General features: G+C 49.3%; 1 protein-coding gene across 1 annotated transcript in view; it reads left to right on the top strand.

The window, feature by feature from the left end:
- The first annotated feature begins 7,909 nt into the window (after window positions 1-7,909).
- The window catches only part of IPPK (inositol-pentakisphosphate 2-kinase), a 30,169-nt gene continuing 11,879 nt past the window's right edge, over window positions 7,910-26,199 (top strand). Inside the window, exons 1-6 of the mRNA XM_036739700.1 lie at window positions 7,910-7,966; window positions 8,327-8,393; window positions 8,918-9,039; window positions 10,002-10,091; window positions 18,460-18,518; window positions 25,290-25,362. Coding sequence (XP_036595595.1) covers window positions 7,910-7,966; window positions 8,327-8,393; window positions 8,918-9,039; window positions 10,002-10,091; window positions 18,460-18,518; window positions 25,290-25,362 — 468 coding nt within the window. The remainder of the gene's footprint in view (window positions 7,967-8,326; window positions 8,394-8,917; window positions 9,040-10,001; window positions 10,092-18,459; window positions 18,519-25,289; window positions 25,363-26,199) is intronic.

The raw sequence follows: 26,199 nt of genomic DNA, 5'->3' as shown, positions 1-26,199 counted from the left end.
GTATGATAAAGAGAATGGATTTTAAGGGACCCCGGGGGAGTGGGCCAGGGCCTGCCTTCCAAACCTAGACGTTAACGGTACCGCCTAGACCTGTAGTTGGCAGCAAGAGAGGGACAAAGGAAGTGACTGTGAGATCTGCTCCCAGCTCACCTGGGTGAGCAGCCGCTGAGGGGGAGAGGCAGTCATGCCTGAAAGTTGTGAACGGTGAGGCCAGGATGACGGCTTGCAAGAATAAAAGAATAGCCTCCAGAGGTGTCTGAGGCTCCAGTGTCAAGGCCAGGGATGGCAAGGCCAGCTGAGGTCCTCGTGTCACCCTGGCTCAGCAGGGAATGTGGGCAGTTTTCCAGGAACCGATTACTTGTTCTTGGGACTAGGTGGACCAGTCTGATTAAGAGGGGATGAATGGATGTGCTGTGAGTGGAGTGGCCTAGGAACTAGTAAGAGAGAAGGGAAAATGGGGTGGGGGGGGTGGGCTGACTGCTGCCCGCCCTGGGGGTGTAAGCAGGGCACTTCTGCATGGTGGTCGGGGTCTGTGAGCAGGGGATGACAGAGGAGGGAGGGGGTGATGGAGGATGGAGGGGGCGACAGAGGAGGGAGGGGGTGACGCCTCCCTGTCTGCACCAGGGTTAGAGTGGAGATCTGCATAGTAACATATATGTAATTGCAAAAACCTAGAAGCCACTGAGACGTCTAACTAGCGGACAGCTGAAGAGATTGTGAAATGTTGATGGAATGGACTGATTTTGTGGAGTTTACATGGACCATAAGGAGAAGAGCCAGCATTTCCGTAGCATCTTAAAGTTGGCAAAGGCGCTTTACAAATACTCTCTGACGTGACCCTCATAACAATGCTCAGAGGAAGGCACTGGTATTATCCCCATTTTACAGATGGAAAATGGAAGCTGAGGGCAATTAAGTACCTTCCCAAGGTCAGCCAGGTAGTGTGTGAGGCTGAATTTGAACTTGGGCCTTCATCTCTGGGCCTCTTCACTGCATCTTGGGGGAGGGAATCTGAGAACATTGAGCAGAGCGACTGACACAGGGTTCCCTAGTTACAGCCGTATGTGGGAAGACGGGAGGAGGAGGCCTGCTGGGGCCCGGGAGGGAGGGCCCAGAAAGGCACCATGCTCCAGGGGTGCATTTTCATTGACTTAAGTGCAGATAGCTGCCGCGCTTGTTTCTTGTTTGTGTTCTATTCAGTGTTGCTGGGGACAGATCGAGGTAAAGATCATTTTGTGATCTGCCTCCCACAAAGGTGGCGAGACGAGGAAGCGGGTGTTTGTGCTGTGTCTCTGAAGGGCTCAGGCTCCCAGCACCCAGGTTCTGAGAACTTAAGTCTTTTAAAAAATTTTATTTATTTTTAGTTTTCAATATTCACTTCCATGAGATTTTGAGTTCCAAATTTTCTCCCCATCTCTCCCCTCCCCCCACCCCAAGCAGTGTGCAATTTGATATAAGCTCTACATACACATTCATGTTAAGTCTATTTTCACATTAGTCATTTTATAAAGAAGCATTAGAGCCAGTGGGAGAAACCATGAGAAAGGAGAACAAAACCAAACCAAAAAGAGAGAGAGCCAATAATATGCTTCAGTCTGTATTCAGACTCCATAGTTCTTTTTCTGGGTGTGGAGTTGTTTTAGGTCCTTGCATTGCTGAGAAGAGCTGAATGTATCAAAGTCAGTCCTTGCACACTGTGGCTGTTACTGTGTACAGTGTTCTGGTTCTGCTCCCTTCACTCAGCATCAGTTCATATAAATCTTTCCAGGTTTTTCTGAAGTCTGCCAGCTTACCATTTCTCATAGCACAATAATACTCCATTACGTGCATATACCACAGCTTGTTCAGCCACTCCCCAGCGGATGGGCATCCCCTCAATTTCCAATTATTGGCCACCACAAAAAAGAGCTGCTGTAAATATTTTTGTACATGTGGGACCTTTTCCCGTTTTTATGATCTCTTTGGGATGTAGCTCTAGAAGCGGTATTGCTGGGTCGAAAGGTATGCATGTCTTTATAGCCCTTTGGGCATAGTTCCAGATTGCTCTCCAGAATGGTTGGATCAGTTCACAACTCCACCAACAATGCACTAGTGTTCCAGTTTCCCCATATCTCCAGCATTTATCATTTTCCTGTTGGGTCGTGTTAGTCAATCTGACAGGAGTACCTAAGAGTCGTTTTGATTTGCATTTCATTTTTTCACACGACTATAGATATCTTTAATTTCTTCCTCTGAAAACTGCCTGTTCTTATCCTTTGATCATTTCTCAATTGGGGAATGACTTGTACGCGCATAAATTTGACTCATTTCTCTATGTATTTTAGAAATGAGGCCTTTATGAGAGACATTGGTTGTAAAAATTCTTTCCCAGTTTTTTGCTTCCCTTCTGTTCTTGGTTGCATTGGCTTTGTTTGTGCAGACTTTTCAATTGAGTGTAATCAGAATTATCCATTTTGCATTTCATAATGTTCTCTATCTCTTGCTTGGTCTTAAATTCTTCCCTTCTCCGTAAATCTGACAGGCAAACTATTCCTTGCTCTCCGGGTTTGCTTGTAGTGTCAGCCTTTCTATCTGAATCTTGAATCCATTTGGACTTTATCTTGGCATACGGTGTAAGATATTCCAAGGACTCAGTCCTCTTGACCTCGCGGGCTTGGCTGGCCTGCTCTGCCATTGTCTGCCTGCAGGCGCTGTCCAGCTTGGAGGGCTCTTTAGGAAGGACCTTTCCGGAGGGGCTAGTTGTGTCCTCCTGGCTCCCTTAGAGGTAGCCTCTCGGGGACTTGTCTGTGAGCTGCCACTGGCTTGAATCTGTGTCTGTTGACATGGGATTGATTTTGACCAGAGACTCCAGAGGACTTCAGGATGTGATGGACTGCCCAGAATTGTCTGCCTGGCTGGTGTTCCTGGGCCATCTCAGCCTGTCGCAGTGTTTGCTGCTTGGCACCAAGTATTAGACACGGCATTATTTATACCTGGTTTTCTGGACATTGTACTTTCCACCTCTAAGCCTAAGGAAGTCTGTGGGCAGGAATCCTGACCTGTCCTGAAGGTAGGGTGATAGTGACTGTCCCTCCACCCCAGCCTCACTTTGTACCCTTTGCAGGCTGGACTCTGATTCACAAGTCTGGCTACACTGTCTTAGTCAGCCAGGATATATTTACTAAGCACCTACTATGTGTCAGGCACTGTGCTAAGTGCTGGGGGTACAAAAAGAGGCAAAAGACAGTCCCTGTCCTCAAGGGGATTACAATCTAATGGGACCACACACAAACAAATAAGTATAAACAATTTTTATCCAGGAAAAATAGGAGATCATGAATAGAGGGAAAGCACTGGAATTCCGAGGGTCGTAGAAGGTGAGCTTTTAGTTGGGATTTGAAGGAAGCCAGGGAAGCTGGGACGTGGAGATGAAGAGGGAGAGCGTTCCAGGCCTGGGAGGATGGCCAGAGAGAGTCTCAAGAGCCAAGAGATGGAGGGGCTTGTTGGTAGGACAGCCAGGAGGCTGGGGCATGGGATGGAAGGATCCAGCCGTGCTGGAGGAGCGGAAGGCTTAAGGAGATTGGAAGGGTGGAGAGCAGCCTGTTTTTGTGTTTGATCCTGGAGGGGATAGGGAGCCACTGGAATTGAGTTAGGGGCAGGGGGTGACATGGTCAGACCTATGCTTTTAGGAAGATCACATTGGAGGCTAAATGGAGGCTAGACCAGAGTGGGGGGAGACTGGAGGCAGGCCCACCCCCCAGCAGGAGGGGGCCATGGTCCAGGCAGGTTATCCTGCTCTCTGGCCTTGTCACAGCCCGCCCAGCCCTCCCTGCAGCCAGCTGCAAGTTGTGGGGGTGTCCTGCAAAGGTGTATTCTTTACTCTCCCACCTGGGCCTCTGTACAGCATGCCCAGAGGACCTTTTTTTTCTTCCCGCATTCTGACTCTTGCTCGTCTTCTTCTTGGGGGATGTTTCAGGCCTCTCCTCGCGTCCCTTAGGCCGGTCCTGTTGTCTTGATTCTGCTCCGCCACAGCTGCTGTGTTCCTTCCCTTCTGTACATTCACACAACTTCTCCCCTAGCGTAGGTCCTTATTAGCTCTCCCCTGGACTGTCGTGGTACCTTCCTCAGGCCCATCATTCATTCTTCTCTCTCTATTAGCATTTCCCTGCAGAATGACAGTTTCTTAGACACAGGTCTGACCTTGTCACTCTCATACTTGAAAACCTGGAGTGGCTCCTTGTCTCCTCAAGCTGGCATTGGAAGCCCTCGACAGTCTGTGCTTGACTCTTGGCTCCCTGTCTCAGTGCCAGGCTGATGCCCATGTCTGGAGTGCCCTTGCTTTTCACTTCTGCCTCTCAGACTCTCCAGCTTCCTTCAGAGCTCAGCCCTCCCTGATAGCCTCAGGAGTGAGCGCCCTCTCTCACATGAAATCATTTTGTCTTTATCGGTGCCCTTGTGCTGTCTCCCAGTAGAAGGCAGTGTCTTCGAGGGGAGGACCAATTCTGTTTTTATCAGTGTTTCTATATTCCCTAGCATGGTTCCTGCTTATAGTCACCCACTAAGAGTCTGCTGTGCGTGAGTCCTCTGATTTGTTCAGGCTCTTAGAAGATAGATTGTCTCCTGTTGTTCTAAATGACGACAGTTGGCTAAAGTGGCATCTTCAGGTTGTTCCTGATGGGTGTGTTCTGTTGGCCATCTCGGTCACCCCTGGATGAGTTGAGGAAAGCAGGGAATACGGTTGGATTGGTCCATTGTTCTGGAGATGTGGGCTGGCAGCAGAATTTTGCCAAGAATCTAAGTCAAGCACATCCACTGGCATTGTGAAGAATCCACTTCTTCCCCTTGTTGAAGATCGGTAGGTTCATTTGCTGGCCTTTACTTGTGTAGGGCATTCTCTGGCCATCATGATTCTTTAAGGTTGTCAGTAGCATCGGTGACACGTGTCAGTCCTTTCAGGCCCCAGGTAGGCTGAATAGGCCAAAGGAGCCCAGCACTACAAGTGGCCTGCTAGAGGCCCCAGTGCCTGTTGACTAGAGCTGGCCTGAGGCCAGTTGAAGTCAGTGGCAGTCAGTCAGCATGTATCGGCCCATGCGTTGTGCTCACTGAGCGTCAGGGACGTGGACACCAAGAGGGAGACCTCCTCTGCCCCCATGAAGCTTACGTTCCACGTGGATGGGGAGACAAATAGTACAAGTATATACAACACGAAGAGCAAGGTTGTTAACGGACTGAATGTTCTTCGGGTGTCTCACCTTCCTGGAGCTGACAGGGAATTCTGGGGAGCTCATAGATGCAGGCCATTTTTGTCTTTTTTTAATGTTTATTTTATTTATGTTCAGTTTTCAGCATTCATTTTCGTGAGCTTTAAATTTTCTCCCCTTCCCTCCCCCAAGACAGCGTGCAATCTGATATGGGCTCTGTGCATACATTTCTATTAAACACATTTTCACATTAGTCATGTTGCATGGAAGAATTATAACGAATGGGAGAACCATGAGAAAGAAAACGAAACAAAAGAGAAAAGAGTCTGCTTCGCTCTGCCTTCTGACTCCAGAGTTCTTTCTCTGGATGTGGATGGCGTTTTCCATCATGAGGCCTTTGGAAAAGTTTTAGGTCCTTGCATTGCTGAGGAGGCCTAAGTTTGTCAAAATCAGTCCTCACATGCTGTGGCCGTTACCGTGTACGATGTCCTCCTGGTTCTGCTCACTTCACTCAGCATCAGTTCATATAAGTCTTTGCAGGTTTTCCCGAAGTCCGCCGATGCAGGCCATTTTTATTAATTTATTTTTTGTTTTTGGTTTACAGCACTCAGTTCCACAAGTTTTTGGGTTCCAAATTTTCTCTCCCTCCCTCTCCTCCCCCTTCCCACCAAGCTGGTGTGTAATCTGATATAGGTTTTACATATACCTTCACATTGAATTTATTTACATAATAGTCCAGTTGTAAAGAAGAATTATAACCAATGGAACGAATCATGAGAGAGAAGAAACAAAACCAAAACAAGGAAAAAAAAGAGCAAATAGTTCCCCTCAGTCTGCATTCAGACTCCATATTCTTTTTCTGGACATGCAGAGCTTTTTCCATCAGGAGTCTTTCGGAGCTGTCTCTGAACCTTGTATTGATGAGAAGAGCCAAGTCCTTACAGATACTGTGTGTCTGTAATTGTTTATAATGATCTCCTGGTTCTTCTCACTTCACTCAGCATCAGTTCATGTGAATCTTTCCAGGTTTTTTCTGAAGTCCATCTGCTCCTCATTTCTCATAGCGTGTAGTATTCCATTACGTTCATGTACCACAACTTGTTCAGCCATTCCCCAATTGATGAGCGTCCCCTTGATTTCCAGTTCCTTGCCACCACAAAAAGAGCTGCTATAAATATTTTTGTACATACGGGTCCATTTCCCACTTGAGTGATCTCTTTGGGATACGACCCTAGAAGGGGTATTGCTGAACAGCACTTTTTGTGGTTGATGCCCATGGACTAGAGAATGCCTGAACTCGCTGTGTGACATGAATGTAGTGAGATTAAAGACAGGAACAGTGACTCTGAAGAATAAAGAGACTCATGAGAAGATTTCTACGAACTGATGCAGAGTGAAGGAAGAGGCCCCTGGATGACTGCAGCAGCGGAAGCTGAAACCCCCCAAACAGCGAGAGCTTGAAATGAGTGAGCCAGGCCTGGAGAAGCCTCCTCCCCTGCCCACAGCCCTTGCTTGGCAGAGGTGGGGGCTTACCACTATTAGACTGGGGTGGGAGTGGGGGGGATGGCATATTGGAAGATGACCGCAGTGTCACGATGAGAGGTTGCCGTGGAAATGAAAACTGAAGAGCAAGGCCTTGTGTGAATGTGGCCCCCGAGCAAGGTACCCCTGTGATAAAGGAAGGCATGAAGGGCTGATGGACACTGACTAGCAGTGTCTGGGGAGTCTGGCCCAGAGGAAAGAAATCTTGGACTGTCCTGAAAGAGAAGATCTCTGCTTCCCCTACTGAAAGGTGGCTGCATAACATTCAATAAATTACCCAATGAGACAGAGGGGAGCAAGTTTGGCCAGGCCTCCCACCCCAGCCAGTCTTCTTGAGGTCTCCACTTCAGCAAGCTCTGAGCCTCCCCTTTCCTGGTGCATGTGGGTGTGTGCTGCCCCCTCAGCTGGAGCTGCTGTGGGGAGAGCTTATACCCTGGGGCTTTGGATCACTTCCCTCCAAGGGTGGGCCATGGGTGACCTGGGCCAAGGCAGTCCCTGCACCTGGGCATCTTTTTCCTCCTCTGTGCCTTCAGCCCCAAAACCGGGCCATGCTGACCTCTGACTTTTCTGCTGCTTCTTGGTTCTTGTGGACTTACCTCCTTCAGCTTCCCAAGCTGGAGGGTCACTCGTGTTCACCTGGTCCAAGGCGATACTTTGAGTCTGGTATGCTCCAGGGGCTCACTCACTTCCCCCAAGGTCCCCAGAGAACGTGCCAAGGCCTCTGGTATGGTAGGATAATCCCCGGCGGACTTTCATCCCACCTGTGCGAGGGGTCTTCACCTCCCTGTAAGACTTAGCAAGGCCAGTTGGTCATCGCTGATGAAAATCTGCCCATGTGCAGGGAGGGCCCAGGGGATAAAGTTCAACCACGTGAGCATATTCCAGAGTCTGTGTGGTGGCTGGTGCTCCCAGCCTCAAGGCCTGGCCCTGACATTCAGTAGCTTAGCTGCGTGGCCACGGCCGAGTCCCTTACCCTCTCAGACCGGGCCTCGTGGGTAAGCTGCTGGGGCTCTTGACCTTCCTTCTTTGCAAGGTTGAGAGGTTCAGCTGAGATCACATCTGCACAGCCCTTTGCAAACCTGCCCTAGGAATGTCCAAGGGGGTCATTCTCCTATCAGTGAGCTGGCGATGAAGCCTGCCCAGCTTGTCCCCATGGTGGTTGTGGGTCTCATGGGGAAACACAGGAAATGGCCATCGTCAGAGCATGGGAAGGGTTTGGGGGCAGGAAATGGGAGCTGCCTCAGGTGAGCTCAGGATCGTGGGCTGACGGAGGATGCTTCACTTTAGCCACTGAGGCACTCAGGGGAGTCTGTCATCACCTAGTGGGGTGGTTTAGCTTTGGGTGGAGTCAGCAGTCAGGTGTGGGTGTGGGTGTGTCTGTGTGTACGCTTGTGTGTGTGAGGTTGTGCCTCTGTGTGTGTGTGTGCACGCGCAAGCTTGTGCATGCGGGTCTGTGTGTCTGTGTGCGTGCACGTATGTGTGAGCTTGTGCATCTGGGTCTGTGCTGGGGGGGCGGGGGGGAGGAGTGTGCTTCAGAGGGGGTGTTTCTCTGCTTGTGGCCTGGAATTTGCTGCCCACTGATGGCCATACATCTCTGTTTTTAGGAGGTTGTTCAGCTCCCCCTGGATTTCGTAAAGCAGCTCTGTTTAAAGATCCAGGCAGAGAGACCAGGTAAGGAAGGTTCCTGGGCCACAGGCTCATCTTCATTTGTCCATCTCCGTGTTTCCCCAGTGGTGTTAGGGGGAACTCATCCTTTGTAACAAAGGAAAATAAAGGAAGAGGGAGGAAAGGGCTGTTCAGCCAGACTCTGGAGAGCTCTGCCCGTCTCTGCCTGGTGTGGGCCTCCAGCCACCCCTGTTCTCCTCCCCTCCTGAGGGGGTGTGCACCTAGGCCATTTTGGAGGACTGAGACACTGGCTGGCCCACTGGAAGCTCCGCTCTTTGTCCCAGGGCTCCAGGGCCTCGGGGTGGGGGGAGGGGGACGGGACCTTTGTCTGGCCCCAGGCCCTAGGCCATCTCCACTTTCCAGTCTCTAAGCTCAGCTCTGAAGGTTCTTGTCATGGGGCCCACTTAGAGTCTGGAAGGCTGGCCTGGGGGGCAGAGGGCGGAGCTGAGGTGCTAGAGGGACCCCATTCCCCAAACTTCATGCAACTCCGGAGGTGGCTTGAACTGATCTCTGGACTTTCTGTTTTCTAGAATCTCGCTGTGATAAAGACTTGGACACTCTCAGTGGTTATGCAATGTGCCTTCCAAACCTCACCAGACTACACACCAGCCATTTGGCAGAACACCGGCCCATTCTCTGTGTAGAGATTAAGGTGAACTGGCTGGGATGGGGACAGGGACAGGGCCAGGCCCCACCCTGGCTTGGGACCACCCATGAGTGTGTTTGTTGTTGGTTCCCACTGGTGCACAGCAGGGTGCCGGGGGGGACCCCTTCAGCAGCTGCCAGCCCTGGTGTGTAGTGCTGTTGCTGCTACCCTCACCCCTTGGTGAAGCAAAGCTTCAGGCTGCCTCTGTGCCCTGAGCAGGTGCCAGTGTCCTGGCCTAAGCTGTGGTCCTGGTTCCTGGGGAATCTGACCTGGGGAAGCATGGGGAGCCCCACTCCTCTCAAGGCGGTGGGGCTTGGGTGTGGCTGGCAGCCCTCAGTGGGAGCCCAGAATGGCCAAGAGGCCTCTTCCCAGGCCTCAGTCTGGTTCTCTGAGCAGCTCAGCCTCAGCCTCCCGCCTGGTCGGGTCCTCATCTCCCTCCCCCATTTGGGACTTGGCACACACTCTTCATGTCAGTTTGTTATTAGCTCACCCTCATTTCTCAGGACGTTTCTGCCCCTTCCTCAGAGCCTTCTCCCAGTTTAGGAAAATGAACCAATACATCCAGAAAAGCCCAGCATGACGTGCAGTGTCCCACACCCATTGTCTACCACCTCTGCAGGGAAGAGAGTGCGATGCCTTCTTGTTCTCTGCTGGTGTTTGTAGGGCCTGGCCGGTGTCTCTGGGTCCTCAAGGATGGTCCTGGTGCCTGGTTCAGGTGTGGCCTGCCTCTCTCTTCCCAAGGGCAGCACTGCCTGTGCCCAGCAGGGATGGGGCCCCATCCTCGGGGATGTTGCCCTGGGTGTGCCATCCAGGCCTTGGCACAGGGAGGGAGGTCCAGCTGCAGAAGCCCACCCTGCCTCTGCCAACAGGTGACAGATGGGCCTCCACATGTGGGCCCTTAGTGTCTGCTCACAAGCATCTCTGTGGGCCTCCCCGACTGTTTGCTGACCATGTGCTTATATTTGCAGCCAAAATGTGGATTCATTCCCTTCTCCAGGCATGTGACCCAGGAGATGAAGCACAAGGTGTGCCGCTACTGTATGCATCAGCACCTGAAGGTACGTCTGTTTATCCGTCCAAGCCAGGGCCTAGAGTGGGGCTGGTGGGCTGGCTGCGGCCTCATACTTGGGGGAATTCTGATTCTGGTCTATGTGGGACCCTTGTTCTTGTCTAGATAGGACTAACTGACTCCCTGGGTGGGGCTCAGAGGGAGTGACATGGGTGTAGCCTTGCAGTTTACAAAGAAAACTCCAGGGTCAAATGGAAGACTCTCAGTTTGGCTTTTCATAGATGCTCCTGCCAGTCCTTTTGCAGGCTTCTACCTTACCCCCCTCCAGGGCCCTGACCTCCTGGGAGCGCTCCCTCCTGCCCCCCCCCCCCCCCCACGTCCTGGCTCTCCCTCCTCCCCTGGCCTCCTGGCTCTCCCTCCTTCCCCTCTAGGCCCTGGAAGTTGCTGGCAGCTGTCCCTCTGCTGCCCTTTCCCACCTAGGCTTTCTTTTCTTTTCCCCAACTTGCTTGCTGGGTATGGTCTTTTCCATACCTTGTTGGCTGATTTTCACACTCTGATCCGTCTCATTCCTTTCTGTCTTCTGCAGTGAGCTCCCATAGGTGTCACTGGTGACAGCTCCCACTGGAGTTGGGGTAGTGTTTACTGAATAAGGGGGAGGGGGACCTGTCCTTGAGGAAAAGCCCTTTTGTAGCCACTCAGAGTAGGGAGACACTTGAGACAGGCTGGCCGGCTGGTTAGAAGCCTATTACCATGGTACAGGTCAGTCAGCCCAGCGACAAGCAGTTATGAAGGATTTACTAGGTGCCAGTCACCCAACATAGTCCTTGTCCTCAGTGAGCTCACCTCCTGGGGGAGACAGCTTGTGACCAAGTATGTCCAGCCAAGATGGATATGGAGACGGAGAGGGCCCACTGTCAGCCCCTGCCGGGAATGGGAAAAGCCTTCTGGGGTGGCTCTTTCTTCACGAACATTTGACCTGGGTCCTACCCAGAGTGTAGCCAGGGCCTGGGAAAGCACTGGGGAGGCAGGGATTGGAGGGTTTCATGGGGATGGAGAGCGGGGGTCAGGACCGTGAGCCCTGGACCCAAGAGGTGCCCAGACACAGCAGTTTCAGAGTTGCGGAGCGTGGCTGTGGATGATAGCAGGTCAAGGGTGGGAGGAACAGTAATAATGGCCACCATTTGTACTGTGCTTTATAAAGAGGAGTTCTCTTGGTCCACCGACCTCGTCATGATCCCGTTTGACAGAGAGGAAATAGGCCGACAGGGCTTGCCCAGGGTCACGCAGCTAGTGAGCGTCTGAGGCCGGATTTGAACTTAGATCATGGGAATTGAACCTTGGGAAGTTTCACAGGGCTGTTGGCAAGCAGGACCCCTCCTAGCATACTGCTGAAGAAAACAGCATCCATTTTTTTACTCTGTGTGTTTAGGCTTAGGTGTGCCAGAAACATTTTATGCTTAATCCATCCCTGAGACACGCCTGGCATGGAGAGAGAGATCTAAACCCCCTCTGATGTCCCTGACATCACGCTGGTAACGGGGAGGAGTCCAGAGTCACGAGCTCTCATAACCACTCGGTAGAAAGGTCCCATCCCTAGACAGAAGGGCGAGTCCCAGTCAAACCGAGGACAGTCTCGGAGGAAACGTTGAACGCCGTTCTTCATCCGGTTCCCTGAGAAGAGCCCGAGAAGCTTTTCCCTGGAGACTGGAAAGGCCTTTAGAAGAAAATATTTCTTATTATTTCTAGAGAAGTTGGAAAGAAAGCTTTAATGTTTTCGCCATACTAGAGGAGAGCTTCCAGAACTGAATAGGACGTTTTCCTGGATTGGGACATGCGTGAATTTGCACTATTAATCATCAGTAATTGAAACAGTAAAGCAGTAGCAACAACGTAGATGATAATTGTCAAAATGCCTGTGTGGTTGTGTATTGCAAAGTGTACGAGACTCTGCACGTAGAAGGTAGAAGAAGTGAACGTCCCACGAGCCGTTTATCCAGTCTGTCAGAGCAGTGAAGCATTGCACACACAGTGTCACAACACGGAGCCGTGCCATCCCAAAGCCTCTCCGACCCCCTGCTGGGGTCTTCCCCAAAACAACTCGCAGCACAGCTGAGGCGGCCTGTTCAGTTCTAACCCTCACGAGGGCGGCCGTTAGCAGCCATAACTGCTTGCTCGTGTGCGCGCTCGCTCTCTCTCTCCATTTATTTTCTGTGACATAACTTCCTTTTCCTGTCAGGAAGCTCCTCCCACCACATGTGACTTAGGCTTCCTCTGATGTAAGCAGGTCACATGGCCTAATTATGGGTGGGAAAAATCTTCAAATCTAAATTGCTACTACTTTCGGCCCCAAGATATTTCTTATCCATTATGTAGGGCAATGGGAATTTTGGGATACCTGGTGTCAACAGAACTTATGCAACAATATAACATGGATAACCTAAGAAAAGTATGTGTAAAAATGTCATCATTCCCCCCCTCAAATGAATGGGGCTCAAAATCTTGGGGTAAGGGGCAAAGGTCTCATCCTCCAAAGCTTCTTCCTGCTGAAATTGGACATAGAGCTGTCCCTGCCCCAAGAGATAAAGAGTCCCGTTCGAGAGGTCAGTTCTTTAGCAAGCTGCCATCTGGAACTCAGTTGACCCCAGGTCCAGGGACAACGCACCACAGACGTGGACAGGTCCAGAGGTGGCATCCAAACACATCAGAGGTTGACATCTGGCCTAAGCGATCAGGCATCTGCGGGTGGATGGTACTAAGCCTGCAGGAAACAAATCTCACAAACAAATTCAGCAGACAAAAGTCAAAAAGAAATAAAGAGACTATCATAGCCACATTCACAACAGAATACATGAGTCAAAGATACGGTTTCATAATGATTGTCTCCTGTTTAAACCCCTGTTACAGTATTGTCTTTCCCATGTGCTATAACTTCTGCAGCCTTTGGAATGTCATTCGGCTTCCATTTTACCCATAATTTAGCTCTTAATTTTACTCTATCAGTAGAGCCAAGTCCTTCCTTTCCTCTGATAGTTATTTTGGAAGGAGGGTCAGTTTTCACCAGGGGTATTGTTTCACAAGGAATTATAATCAATTGAACTAGTCTATCGTTTTTACACAACTCTATAGGTTGGTTCTTCACCTAAATTCTGGAGTGTCGCAATCATTTCCCCTTGATAACTAGAATCTATCACTCCAGCCAATGCATGTATCCCTTGACCTGCTAATCCTGGTTTAGGTAATATCCGTCCAAAAGGATTCTTAGGGATTCTCATACATATCCCAGCAGAGATTTTTCTTATCTCTTACCTATCCAACCAAAAGTTCTCTAAACAATGTAAATCATATCCCGCCGAACCAGGTATTCCTGGATACAGTGGTGGGACATCTTCCCTCGCAGTCCAATACTCAGTATTTTGGATCTTCTGTGTTTGCTGTTTTCTGATTTGCAGATTAGGGAGTCATCATTCTGGCCGGAGGTGCACTTCCTCCTGATGTCTATTATTCAAATTATGTAAAGCAGTGAATGAATTGTCCTTCCAATGGCGATATGAACTATTAGAACCTAACTTTCTTAACTTCTTTCAACAGTCCATTCATTCTTTCTATCAATTCAGATGCTTGTGGATAATATGGAATATGATATATCCACTCTGTATTGCTCAATACACAATATCTCTTCATCTCAGTACCTTTGAAATGTGACCCATTGTCACTTTGAATCTGCACTGGGGCTCCACAATATAGACTTATAATATCTAGAGTTTTACAGCTGTTTTTCTGGGTTGCATTCCTATGAGGACAAGCCACTAGTACGTTTGAATAGGCATCAATAGAAACACATATGAATTTGCATCTTTTTTCTTGAGGTAGTGGTCCAATATAAACTATCTGCTATAACTGGGCTGGAACTTTTCCCCTTGCTGTCTCCAGTTACTACCCAAGGAACAATGCATTCCTTTTCCAATTGACATATATGATAATTCCTCTGTTACTTGCTTTAACAAGAAATAAGAGATACTAATACCTCAATCTTGTGCCCACTGGTGTGTGGTCTGGACCCCAAATGGCCGGCCATTTGGTGGACCCATTTTGCTAGTACCGGATCATCAGTTGGTGTCAGAGTAGGGATGTTATTTTCAGTAGCAGTCTTTGCTAGTCGATCGGCATGTGCATTGTACTCGCGTTCTGGCACAGTGAGGGGTATGTGAGCATCTACATGAAAAACTGACAAATCAGTAACCAAAGACATGTCCCATATATCTTCCCATAGTTCTTTGCCCCAAACTTGTTTACCATGAATTTCCCAATTTTGATTTTTTCCACATTGGTGTCCATGTAGCTAACCCATTAGCTACTGCCCATGAATCAGTGAATATATGACCTTGTCCTCCTTTCTCTGTTTTAATAGCTTGATGTACTGCCGTAAGTTCAGTATATTGACTACTTCCACCTATCTCAGTACTTTCCAAAGTTCTCTTAGTACGTGAGTTATAGGCTACTGCTTTACGATGTCTGTTGTGGCCCAAATATTTTGCTGTCCCATCAGTAAACCATGCATGTTTCTTCTGTTCTTCAGTCAGTCCATCACATCTATCTATCAACTGTTGCCTTGGTTTAGAGGGTTTATCACTTCCATCAATGTCGATGCTGGTGATAGATTCACGTGGAGCAGAAACTCCACTTTTGCCTGTCTTCGATTTATTCTGAATATCCCATTTCCATTTAATTATGCTAGCCTCTTGTGCATGTCCAGTTGTGTGAGATGCTGGGGTACTCATTACCCAGTCATAATTGGGATTCCAGGCCTTAACATCACTTCATGGCCCAGAGTCAGTTGTTTAGTCTCTACCAAAGCCCAATATGCAGCTAACAAGTGCTTTTCAAAGGGTGTTTATTGCAATCCGGATGAAGATAGTTTCCTTGACCAAAATCCTAAAGGTCCATTTTGGCTTTGTTGTTTCTGCCATAAACTCCAATTCACATAGTCATCTTGTACAGTCACTTGCCACTCCACTGGTCCACTTTGCATAGGCCACAAATCCAGAGCCAATTGTATAGCAGCTTTAGCTTCTTCAAAAGCTTTACTCTGTTCAAGTCCCCAGTCAAATTCATATTTTTTCGTGGTAACTTTTTATAAGGGTTTCAAAATCTGTCCAAGATGTGGAACGTGATGCCTCCAATATCCAAACAGTCCTATGAACTTTTGTGCCTCCTTCTTGTTGGTGGGGATAGGAAAATCTTGAATCTTTTGTCGATCTTGTGGGAGAATTTCTCACAGTCCTTTATTCCATTGTATATCCCCAAACTTTACGGTTCGAGCTGGTCTTTGAATCTTTGCAGGGTTAATTTCCCATCCTTTGCTTTTCATATGCTCAGTTAAAAGTATCAAACTCTCTTCTACTTCTTTTACATTTTCCCCCTGTATCAGAATATCATCTATGTAGTGGGTAGCTGTACACCAGGTAACTTCAGTTCACCAGATGTTCAGCCACAATCCTATCACAAATAGTTGGGCTGTGCAGATATCCTTGTGGCAATCGGGTAAAAGTATATTGTCGGCCCTGCCACGTGAAAGCAAACCGGTCCCACTGTTTGGAGTCTATTGGGATCATAAAGAAAGCATTGGCCAAATCAGTAACTGCATACCAAGTCCCATCCTATTTCTGGATCCTTTCTATTAAGGTAATGGTATCTGGAACAGCAGCATACAAGGGCGGAGTCACTTTATTCAGTTGTCTATAGTCCACTGTCATTCTCCATGTTCCATCTGACTTTCGTACTGGCCATACAGGATTATTCTATCAAGTGGTTATAAGGACTACCACTCCTGCTTCAACATATTCCTTTATAGTATTGGCAATTTCATCTTTCCCACTTGGCCCATGATATTGCTTCAAAGTAATTACTTTAGAAGGTTCAGGTAAAGTGATACACCAACAGTGTATTAATTCCTATCTTCTTCATTGCAAATTGTTATCTCCCTTCAGGCAAATTCAGAGTCATGCCTTTCAATATATCTATTCCAGTGATGTATTTAGGAAGGGGTACAATGACCATGGTATATTCTTTCTTAGGCAATTGTCCAATTTTCATATCAGTTTCACTTGTTTGGCTGATATTTCAGCCCCTCCTAGTCCTGTGACGGTAATAGGAGTTCCATGCTTAAATTTGTCATGGTTTCCACAAATCAAGCTGGCCTCTGCCCCAGTGTCTCTTGGTGCCCTAGTTGCAGTATTTGATCCATTCTTCCAATATATAGTCAGATTAATATGGGGTCTGTAATCCCATCTGTGTGTTTCTTTCATCTGAGCTGGGGCTCGGCTTATTCCCTAGTCTCCTTGAAGGTGTGACTCACTTGGATGCAAAGGTTCAAGATTTGTAGGATTTGTAGGGGTAGTTCTTACTTCACTATTCCGTTTGCCAGTAAGCCCCTTATTTTGGTACATTTTGTATAGCTCACTATTTGGAATACCATCTAGCCTTCTAAAAGCTACCCCTGCTTTCAATAGAGCAGTAAACATTTCTTTCCTTGTTACTCCACACTGAATCCATTGGCTATGTACCCTTCTTTCCTGAGGAAACTTATCTCTTCCCCAGTCTCCTAAGTCACTTAACTGTGAAATCTTATCCAGCATGTCTGAAAGGGAGTTCCCTACTTCTGCAATCAGCAGAGTCAGAATCACGTTTATAAGTTGGGGGGGGGGGGGTGCCGTCTTAACGATCAAATTCCTATGAGAGACTCCCAAGGGAGTTTCATAATAAACTTCAGTGTTCCCCAACATAATAGCAGTCTTCGTCACCTCCTCCTTTAACTTTCTCATACAGTCCCTAATTGAATACCAGGGCCTATCTGCAGTAGGCCACATAGTTTCACCAGGATATTCCTCTTTACAGCCTACCACAGCCAAAGCCACAGATTGGTTGGTTGGTTGGTTAGTTCTTTGCGAATGACAGTCCCCAAAAGCTTGCTGTACAAAAGAGTTCTGACTAATACTTAGGAATCTCATACAATCCACAGAATCTACAGATCCTGCGGCCCTTCATCACTGATTCTCACCATCCAAGATATGAATGATTCTCCCATTCTCTGGGTGAACCTACCCAAGATATCTGTAATTTCCTGCTGTGTGAAATCCTCCAAAACCAGCCTAAACTGAGTAGTATGATCTTGCGTTTCCTGTCTCCTTCACTGTATGGGGCGCACTTCTCTTGGAGAAGTCTGGTGTGGTCCTGTAATACTCAACGGTGGCTTAGAAGTAGCATGCAACAAAGTATCCTCCTGTCTGGATTCTCTGCCCCTGTTACCATGGTAACCAGACTGCCTGCTAGGCTCAACCTGGGCTGAACTGAGGTGCACTCTTGAGCTCTTTGGCTCCCTCTGCCTTCCAGCTGAATTTACAACAAGGCTGTTAGGTTCCTGCTGTTCTACCACCTGAGGTTCTCCACCTTGCTGTGGTATAGACTGAGTATTCTCAGATGTTTCAGAAACAGTCTGAGCCTGAGCACTCTCTCCTAATAGGCTATCTCTGTGTTCACATGCAATAGGATAGGCTGTGAGTAAAATCCAGCCTCATCTAGAGATCGCTCTTGGGATCCCCATTCCTGGCTCAACAGTAACTTCTCTGAGGCATCGCTCCAAATCTCTGGGTCCTACACCCTGTAGCCTCTGCCTCCAGTCCTCACAGAGACCAGTGCCCTTAGACCATTCCCTTGCTATGGAACAATAAGTTACATCCTCCCATTCTGGGACAAGCTTTCTTCTTCTAAAGCCCTTCTACCTCTAAATAGAGATCTTATTCCTTGTGATTCCATCCTCGTTGCCAAATGAAGCAGTAAGACATAGATGATAATTGTCAAAATGCCTGTGTAGTTCTGTATCGCAAAGTATACGAGACTCTCCATGTAGAAGGTAGAAGAAGTAAACCATTTATTCAGACACCAGAGAACCATATCCTACAAGCCATTTATGCAGTCTATCAGAGCAGTAAAACATTGCACACACAATATTACAACCTGAAGACTCGCCATTCCAAAACCTCTCTGACCCCCTGCTGGGGTCTTCCCCAAACAAACTCGCAGTACAGCTAAGTCAGCCTGTTCAGTTCCAACAATCACGAGGACAGCCATTAGCAGCCATAACATCTCTGTCTCCTCTCTCCCTCCTCTTCCTCCATCTCTTTTCATTCTCTCTCTCTTTTTCTCACAGACACAGCATTTTCCTGTGTCATAACTTCCTTTTCCTGTCAGGAAGCTCCTCCCACCACATGTAACATAGGCTTCCTATGATGTAAGCAGGTCACATGGCCTATTAATGGGTGGGAAAGATCTTCAAATCTAATCACTACTACAGTAATTTAGTTAATTAAATTGATATTAATCATTACTAGTTAACTAATGATTGCAATTTTTTTTAACAGGTTGCAACTGGCAAATGGAAACAGATCAGTAAATACTGTCCCTTAGACCTCTTCTCAGGGTAAGAGCCTTTTCTGACCTGAATCTCTGCACCAGACACCAGACACCAGCTGGGGAGGGGGGGTGTAGCCAGGCTGCGTGGCCAGAGTTGCTGCTGCCTCGTCTAGGGGGAGCTGCCTTGCTGGTGCTCTCACTTGGCTACTATTGATTTTTTCTAGTTTGTTTCAGCTGAATGTTTTGTTAAACAAATTCAGGTGAGGAGTTAGTTACTGGGCATGTCACTTTGGGGTCATAAGCAGTGAGAGCTGCCCCTTGGCCATGCACTTTCCATGCCGGCTTGTGGGAGCTTCACAGTCACTTCCTGGGGTCCTTGCTATGGCTCTTAGCACTGTCTTACAGAAGAGAAGACTGAGGCCAGCAGAGGCCACCCGTCAGTGTCACGGCAGGATTTCTGCCAGCACTTTGTCACTTTACTTTGCCCCTGGCACTTCTCTGAGTCCTCCATGAGCTGATGGACTTATCACACCCAGGTCAGAGGAGGCTCGGGAGATAGTCATCAGGGCCCAGGTGAAGGAACTGATTATGGTCAGAGAAGGCGGATTCAAAGTGGGCCTGGATTGATGTCGGGAGGACAGCTTGGGCAGAAGCCCAAAGGCAGGCAGCAAGCCCAGCACAGTCAGGGACACGGGGATGGTCTGGAGCATTGTTGGGACCCAGCAGAGTCAGCCCCATGCCGTCCCTCTCATCTAGGCGGGTGGCCTTCCAAGAACCTTGGAAGCAGCTGTGATTGAGAGAACACACGTTTTGGAAGGGTGAAGGATCGAGGCATCACTCCCTGCTCATAGCAATGCGGCTCTTGCTCATTTGGGCTGCATCGGCCGCACCCAGTGACTCCTAGGAAGTTTGTGCCCCCCAACGTTCACCCCTCCCAGGGCCTGGGGATCTCCTGGTTACCTGTGTCTGTCCCCAGCTCAGTGCATGGCCCAGGAGGGATCGAGTCAGTGCAGCCCCTCACTCCCGATTCTGTCCCCTGGGGCTTGAGCTTTCTTTCTCAGGCTGGTTGGTCATCAGTCCGTGTACTTCTCTTTGCTGCTCAAAGGCTCCCATATAGAGCCCTCCCCTTGTAACAAGTTACAGGGAAACGGATGCACACATTTTTTCATCAGGCCAGTAGGAAGGCCGTCTGTGTCTGTCTTCATCCCAACTGCTGGTGAAAATGTGGAGCAGCCTGGGTTGAGGAGACAGCCTTGTGGCACACTCTACAGACGACCCTCCTGAGTGGGCCATGGAGCCAGAGCCAGAGGTACCAGAGAGGTCGTTTGGTCCAGCCGCATCATTGTCCAGACTAGGTTGTCACCTTAGTGGAATTTGGTGGAGCTAGGATTTGAATCCAGGTCTTCTGAATCCGAAATTCAGCCACATGATTCTGTCCCACTTGAGACCTTCTGTCACTTTCAATACAATCTAAATCCAAGTAACGATTTCACCATGTAGCCTTTTTTTTTTTTAACAGAAAAAGATTATTTTTTTCTTTTAAATTAATTGTTTTTAATTTACAACATTCAGTTCCACAAGCTTTTGATTTCCAAATTTTCTCCCCTTCCTCTCTCCCCACCTTCCCCCCCAAGACAGCATACAATTCGATATAGGCTCTACATATACATTCACCTTGAACATATTTTCACATTAGTCATGTTGCAAAGAAGAATTAGAACTAATGGAATGAACCACGAGAAAGAAGAAACATAACAAAAAAGAGAGAGCAAATGGTTTGCTTCAGTCTGCAGTCAGACTCCATAATTCTTTCTCTGGACGTGCAGAGCTTTTTCCATCGTGAGTCTTGGAGCTGTCTTGGATCCTTGCATTGCTGAGAAGAGCTAAGTCTATCAAAGTTAGTCCTCACGGGTACCGTGTGTCTGATTATGTATAACGTTCTCCTGGTTCTGCTCCCCTCACTCAGCATCAGTTCATTTGAGTCTTTCCAAGTTTAAAAAAGATACTCTTTTAAAAAAAATTAATTCTCCCCCCAAAGAGCCACCTTCCTTTCCACCTACCCTCTATTACAAAAACAAGAAAAACAAAACCCCATGACAAACACATAGTCAAGCAGAACGAATCTCCAAATTGGCCGTGTCGAGAACAACATGCGTCAGTCTGAGTCCGTTGTGTCTCTATCTGGAGGCGGCCAGCAGGAGCCCTCTGAAATCGTGCTTGCTTCTTGCCTTGGTCAGAGTTCCTACGACTCTCGGAGTGCTTTGTCTTTACATCATTGCTGTCGCTGTATAAATTGTTCTGGGTCTGCTAATTTAACTCTGTGAGTTCACACAGGTCTTCCTGGGTCTCTTGAAGCCATGCCTTCCTCATTCCTTGTGACACAAGCATTCCGTCCCACTCAGGGCCTAACTCGGGCAGCTCTTCTCCAGGGGATGGCCATCTCCTCAGTTTCCAGTTCTTTGCATCATAGAAAGGGCTGCCGTTGATGCTTTTCTCCTCTTTCTTTGATCTCTTTGGGCCTTAGCAGTGGCATTGCTGGGTCAAAGGCCAAGCACAGTGTGGTCACTATCTGGAACATGGCTTTTCAGAATCCAGCCAGCATTTCTTTATATTAAATCCTTCGCCAAAATAGGAGGCTGATGTCTACATATCCCCCCGATCTACCACTCTGGTAACTCAGCTGAAAACTCAAGTGAGGTCAGCCTGGCACGACCTGCTATTGATGAGGTCATGCGAGACTCCTTGTGATCTCCTTCCTTTTCTGAAGGGCCTGACACCTACCTCCTGTGCTGAGTACCTGCTGTGAATAAGACCCTCTGCTAGGGTTGGAGGATACAGAGACAGATAGCGCAGCCCCTGCCTCAGAGGAGCTGATGTGCTGTTGGCATGAGGATGGTACCAGAGAGAGCAGGGATGGGAAAGTCTCAACCCCTGGGCTTCCAGAGGAGTGGGCACCTGGCAGGGGGCCATGGAAGGGTTAGACATCAGGCCTTGGGTGGTCACAGGTGAGAGAGAGAGCACCGAGTTTGGGTAACAGTGAGTAGCCCGCTTTAGCTGAGGCAGAGAGTTCACGGAAGTCAGTGATACTGCACCAGGCTGCAAAGGTGGTGGGAGCCAGACTGTGGAGGGCAGAGATGTATGAATTGGGAGTAGTGGGAGGTAGACTGGGGAGCTGAAGGAGAAAAAGAGGTTTGGGACCTATGGAACACAATTGAAATTGGGAAGTTTGGAGGGTGGTGGAGACATTTTTGGGGAGAGTTACCAAGTTTTGTTTCACACGCAGCCTGATGGTGTGTTTAGAGCTGGTGTAGGACCCATGGGGACTGATGAAATATCCAGCGAAGGGAAGAGAAGGATGGAGGAAGAGAAGCCGTGGCCCTGAGCGTCGATGAGCACCTGCTCGAAGGGTGGGGCTGGTTTCCCTGCCAAGGGAACCACAGAATGTTCGGGCAGATGGGGGAGAACCAAGCCTGAGCGTTGTCAGGGAGTCAGTGGGAGGAGAGAGGATCCAGGAAGAGCAGGAAGCAAGATCAGAAGTGGGGAAAAGGGCTGGGAAGTGTGAGGGGGAGGAGGAAGCGGAGGTGCAGCACTTGCTGTCCAGGTTGATGAGGCAGGGAGAGAGTAGAGAAGATTTGTTTGTAGGTGACCACTCACTCCCCATGCTAGGATTGAGGACTGGGGAGTGGGGGTGGCCTTGGTGAGAAGAGCCCCCCAAATAGGGAGGGGGGAAGGATCAAGGAGGTTTGGCTGAAGAAGACTAGGAAGGCTGGAGGGGCAGGGGAGGATGGGCTCTGAATGCCCGACACAGCATTTTGTGTTTGCTTCCAGAGGCCATAAGGGAGCCACTGGAGTTTACAGAGTAGGGGGTGATGTAGGCAGACCTGCGCTTTGGTAGCTGAATGGGGATGCATGGGAATGCAGCGGAACAGAAGGGGGTTGGCAGAGGTGTCAGGGAGGTAGAGTCAGTGGGCCTCGGCAGCTGAGAGAGGATGGGGGATGGGAAGGTGGAGGCAGCCCAGGCTCTTCCCCAGCCGCTGCCCTCCTCCAGTAGCCCTTGTCTTGGACAGGACAGAGTGGAAGAGCGCGTCTTTGTCAGTTATCTGCCCAGCTCCTCTAGACACGGGCCTTACCCCCTCCTGAGTCAGTTCTGTGGCTTCCAGCAAGGCTGCAACGTGCCCTTCTTTCATCTCTTGTCTTGGGCGCTCGTTGGTGGCCTCTAATCAACCTGGGCATCGCAAGGCTGTCTTAAAGTCCATCCTCCATCCCTCCTTCTCACTTAGACCTGTTGCTGTATGTCTCCTTGTAATATCTGAGGGTACCTGGGGACTCCCACTGAGCTTTGTGGGTCACTCCAGAAGGCCCTTCCTCCTATGTACCATCAGAGGATGGCTCCTCAGAGCCCCTCCCCTGGCTTCCCTGAGAGTGGTATTGTGTGCCTAGTCTGGACCTGAATGCTTTGCAGTCTGGTTTCCACAGTCACTCTAGAGGGTCTGGCGTGTCTGTGGCCCAGTGTTGTGAGGGCAGAATTGGAAGCTTGACAACATACGTGAACATTTCTTTTTAGACAGAACAGAAAGAGGATCAGAATGGACACTGAATCTATTGCCTACGGCTCGGTTTTTGTTTTAAGAACAGATTAAAAATGGGTTTTTTTTTTCTTGCCTTTGTTGGGGGGGCGGTGAAGGGAGGAGGGAAGGAGTGGATTTGGAACTGAAAATGGTTGTTGAAGAGGACCGAGATGACATCACTATGTCTGGGTCAAGGTACAGTGTGTCCGACTGTGGCTGATCAGACCAGTATGGGCGTTTGGTTCATATCTCACATCTTTTTTGAGCTACCACAATTCTGCTTCGCTCATGGAGCACAGTGCGTTCTCTGATGAGGGCTCACCATGCAGGGCGGTCCTGGGCCACAGTCAGTTCCACAGATCTTCAGAGAGAATCCCTTCTTTTGTCCTCTGCATGAGCGCCTTCCTTGTTTTCTGTAAAATAGTCTTTGGGATTCAAACAGTGTGGCCAGCCCATTGGAATCATGCTCTCTGCGGCAGAGTTTGAATGCTTGGCGGTTTAGTTCAAGTAAGGACCTCAGCGTCTGGTACCTTATCCTGCTGGGTGATCTTCAGAATCTTCCTAAGGCAGTTCAAATGGAAGCAGTTTAGTTCCCTGGCATGGCGCTGGCAGACTAGCCAGGTTTCACAGGCACGCACCGACGAGATCAGCACCACAGCTCTGTAGACCTTCAGTTGGTTCAAGCGTGTAAAGGGAGGACCAGCACCTCTGGGGTGAGGCCTGCCAAGCCCTTTTCAGGGCTGCTGATCCACCTTTGGTCCACCCAGTTCTCGCCTGTGGCTCCAAGAAGCTGTAGCATGCGCAGGAGGTGGGTTAACCAGGCTGAGTTAGTGGGGTGTCTCCCCAAGTGTGTGAAGACTTCCCCTGGTGGAGCGAGTGGGTGAGAACAGTTTGCTCCAATGGCCATGAAGGCGGCTGAAGCAGGCGCTGTGGAGTGCTTAGAGCTTGGTTGGACATCGAAGACGCCAAGGTCACCCACTGCGTCCTGGGCCATCACCAGTCATCCTGACTTTTGTCCTGCCACTGGACTGTGATGACTCTGGAGGAAAGAGTGAGGCCGATGACTTCGTGCAGCTCTCCCTCACTTCAATCCAGTTTATGCACGAATCAGAAGACATTACCCTAACCGTTTGACCATTTTTACCTATCTCAAAGTCCTGTGGCCACCGGTGAGTGATGAAGCAGCATGTGTGGATACGCTGGGAGCCGTAGCCACACTCCTGCACACAGTCGGCCGGGCTATTGGATCGTCTCCTCGCTGGAAGCATCGGTGGCATTCAGCAGCCCCTGGGGTCTCAGTGGCTTTTTAAGGACCCCATTGCTCACCTCCTGGTGTGAGGAAGGGGCTAGAAAAAGTGCCCCCAAATTGTCTGCTTACGAACCCTGGCCTGATTACCGCAGCAGGTGGGGATCTCACCCTGTGGTCAAAACACAAAAAAATGTACAAAGATGATTCCACTCACCGTTGGTACATGGAGTGTGCGCACACTTATGGACAGCACGAAAGACCAACAGCTCAGGCTGTGAGAGACCTTGGCAGGAATCACACCCAAAGCGGCCCTGAGTGAAGTGAGGCCGGTGAAGGCAGATCTGGAGCGGCTGCAGTGAAGGGAGTGTGGGTGCTGGTGCGGGCTTCGCAATCAAATCTAACCCGGAACTGAAAATAAAATTGAATGAAAACATTTTTTTAAAAATTACTTTAATTTAACTCCAGCGTTCCCGCATTGCTTTGCCTGCCTCTGTCCCTTTCCTTCTGTTCTTTTGTTTTGGTGAATGTTCTCATTCCTTCTTCTCTTTGTCTTTTCTCCTTTTGGCTATCCCTCTCACTGTGGCCCCCCATCTCCCTCCCCCCCAAACCCCTTCCTCATAGAAGTGTAGTCAAGCAAATGTTCCCCGCTGAGCCCCATCCCATGGCTCCCCCTGCTTCACCTCCATCCAGAGCAAGGGGCCAGGCCTCAGCACCAGTGTGTCTCCTGACGGCTCGTCATTCCTCCCAGGATTGTAGTGGCTGCACACCTGTTCTCCTGGTCCTGCTTGCTTCCCTCTGTGACCACTCACACAAGCCCTCCTGGCTTTCTCTGCATCTGTCCCTTCAGTCATTTCCTACAGTACAAAAGCCACCTTTCTGGACTCCTCTGTAGGGTACAGCCCATGGCTGGTTTCTGAATAGAACTTAGTACAACTAGTTCTGCCTGGTACTTGGAATATTGAATGGATTTCTGATTGACCAGAGCTACATTTGAAACATCTCCTGCTTCACCCCCTTTCAGAAACAAACAGAGAATGCACTTTGCCTTGAGAAGTTTGTTACAAGAAGCACAGAACAACCTGAAGATATTTAAGGTAAGATTATTCTCTTGGGGCAATTTTTGGTAGTGGGGATTGGTACTTTTAAAAGGTCATCAGGATTGGTAACGTTAAGTTTTTGAAAATCCTTATATGTCACATTCTGTTCACACACATCCCCAGTTGATTTCTCGAATGTTTTGAGTACTGTTTCCTCTTCCTTCCTCTCTCCCTTCATCCCTCCCTCCCTCCTTGCCTTCCTCCCTCCCTCCCTCCTTGCCTTCCTTCCTTCCTCTCTCCCTTTATCCCTCCCTCCCTCCTTGCCTTCCTTCCTTCCTCCCTCCCTCCTTGCCTTCCTTCCTCCCTCCCTCCTTGCCTTCCTTCCTCTCTCCCTTCATCCCTCCCTCCCTCCTTGCCTTCTTTCCTTCCTCTCTCCCTCCTTGCCTTCCTTCCTCTCTCCCTCCTTGCCTTCCTTCCTTCCTCTTTCCCTTCATCCCTCCCTCCCTCCCTCCTTGCCTTCCTTCCTTCCTCTCTCCCTCCTTGCCTTCCTTCCTCCCTCCCTCCTTGCCTTCCTTCATCCCTCCCTCCCTCCTTGCCTTCCTTCCTCCCTCCCTCCTTTCCTTCCTTCCTTCCTCTCTCCCTCCTTGCCTTCCTTCCTCCCTCCCTCCTTGCCTTCCTTCCTCTCTCCCTTCATCCCTCCCTCCCTCCTTGCCTTCCTTCCTTCCTCTCTCCCTCCTTGCCTTCCTTCCTTCCTCTTTCCCTTCATCCCTCCCTCCCTCCCTCCTTGCCTTCCTTCCTCTCTCCCTCCTTGCCTTCCTTCCTCCCTCCCTCCTTGCCTTCCTTCATCCCTCCCTCCCTCCTTGCCTTCCTTCCTCCCTCCCTCCCTCCTTGCCT

This window comes from Trichosurus vulpecula, chromosome 9, assembly GCF_011100635.1.
Source record: "Trichosurus vulpecula isolate mTriVul1 chromosome 9, mTriVul1.pri, whole genome shotgun sequence".
NCBI lineage: Eukaryota > Metazoa > Chordata > Mammalia > Diprotodontia > Phalangeridae > Trichosurus > Trichosurus vulpecula.
The sequence above is the reverse complement of the archived record's forward strand: the minus strand, read 5'-3'. Positions and strand labels throughout refer to the sequence as shown.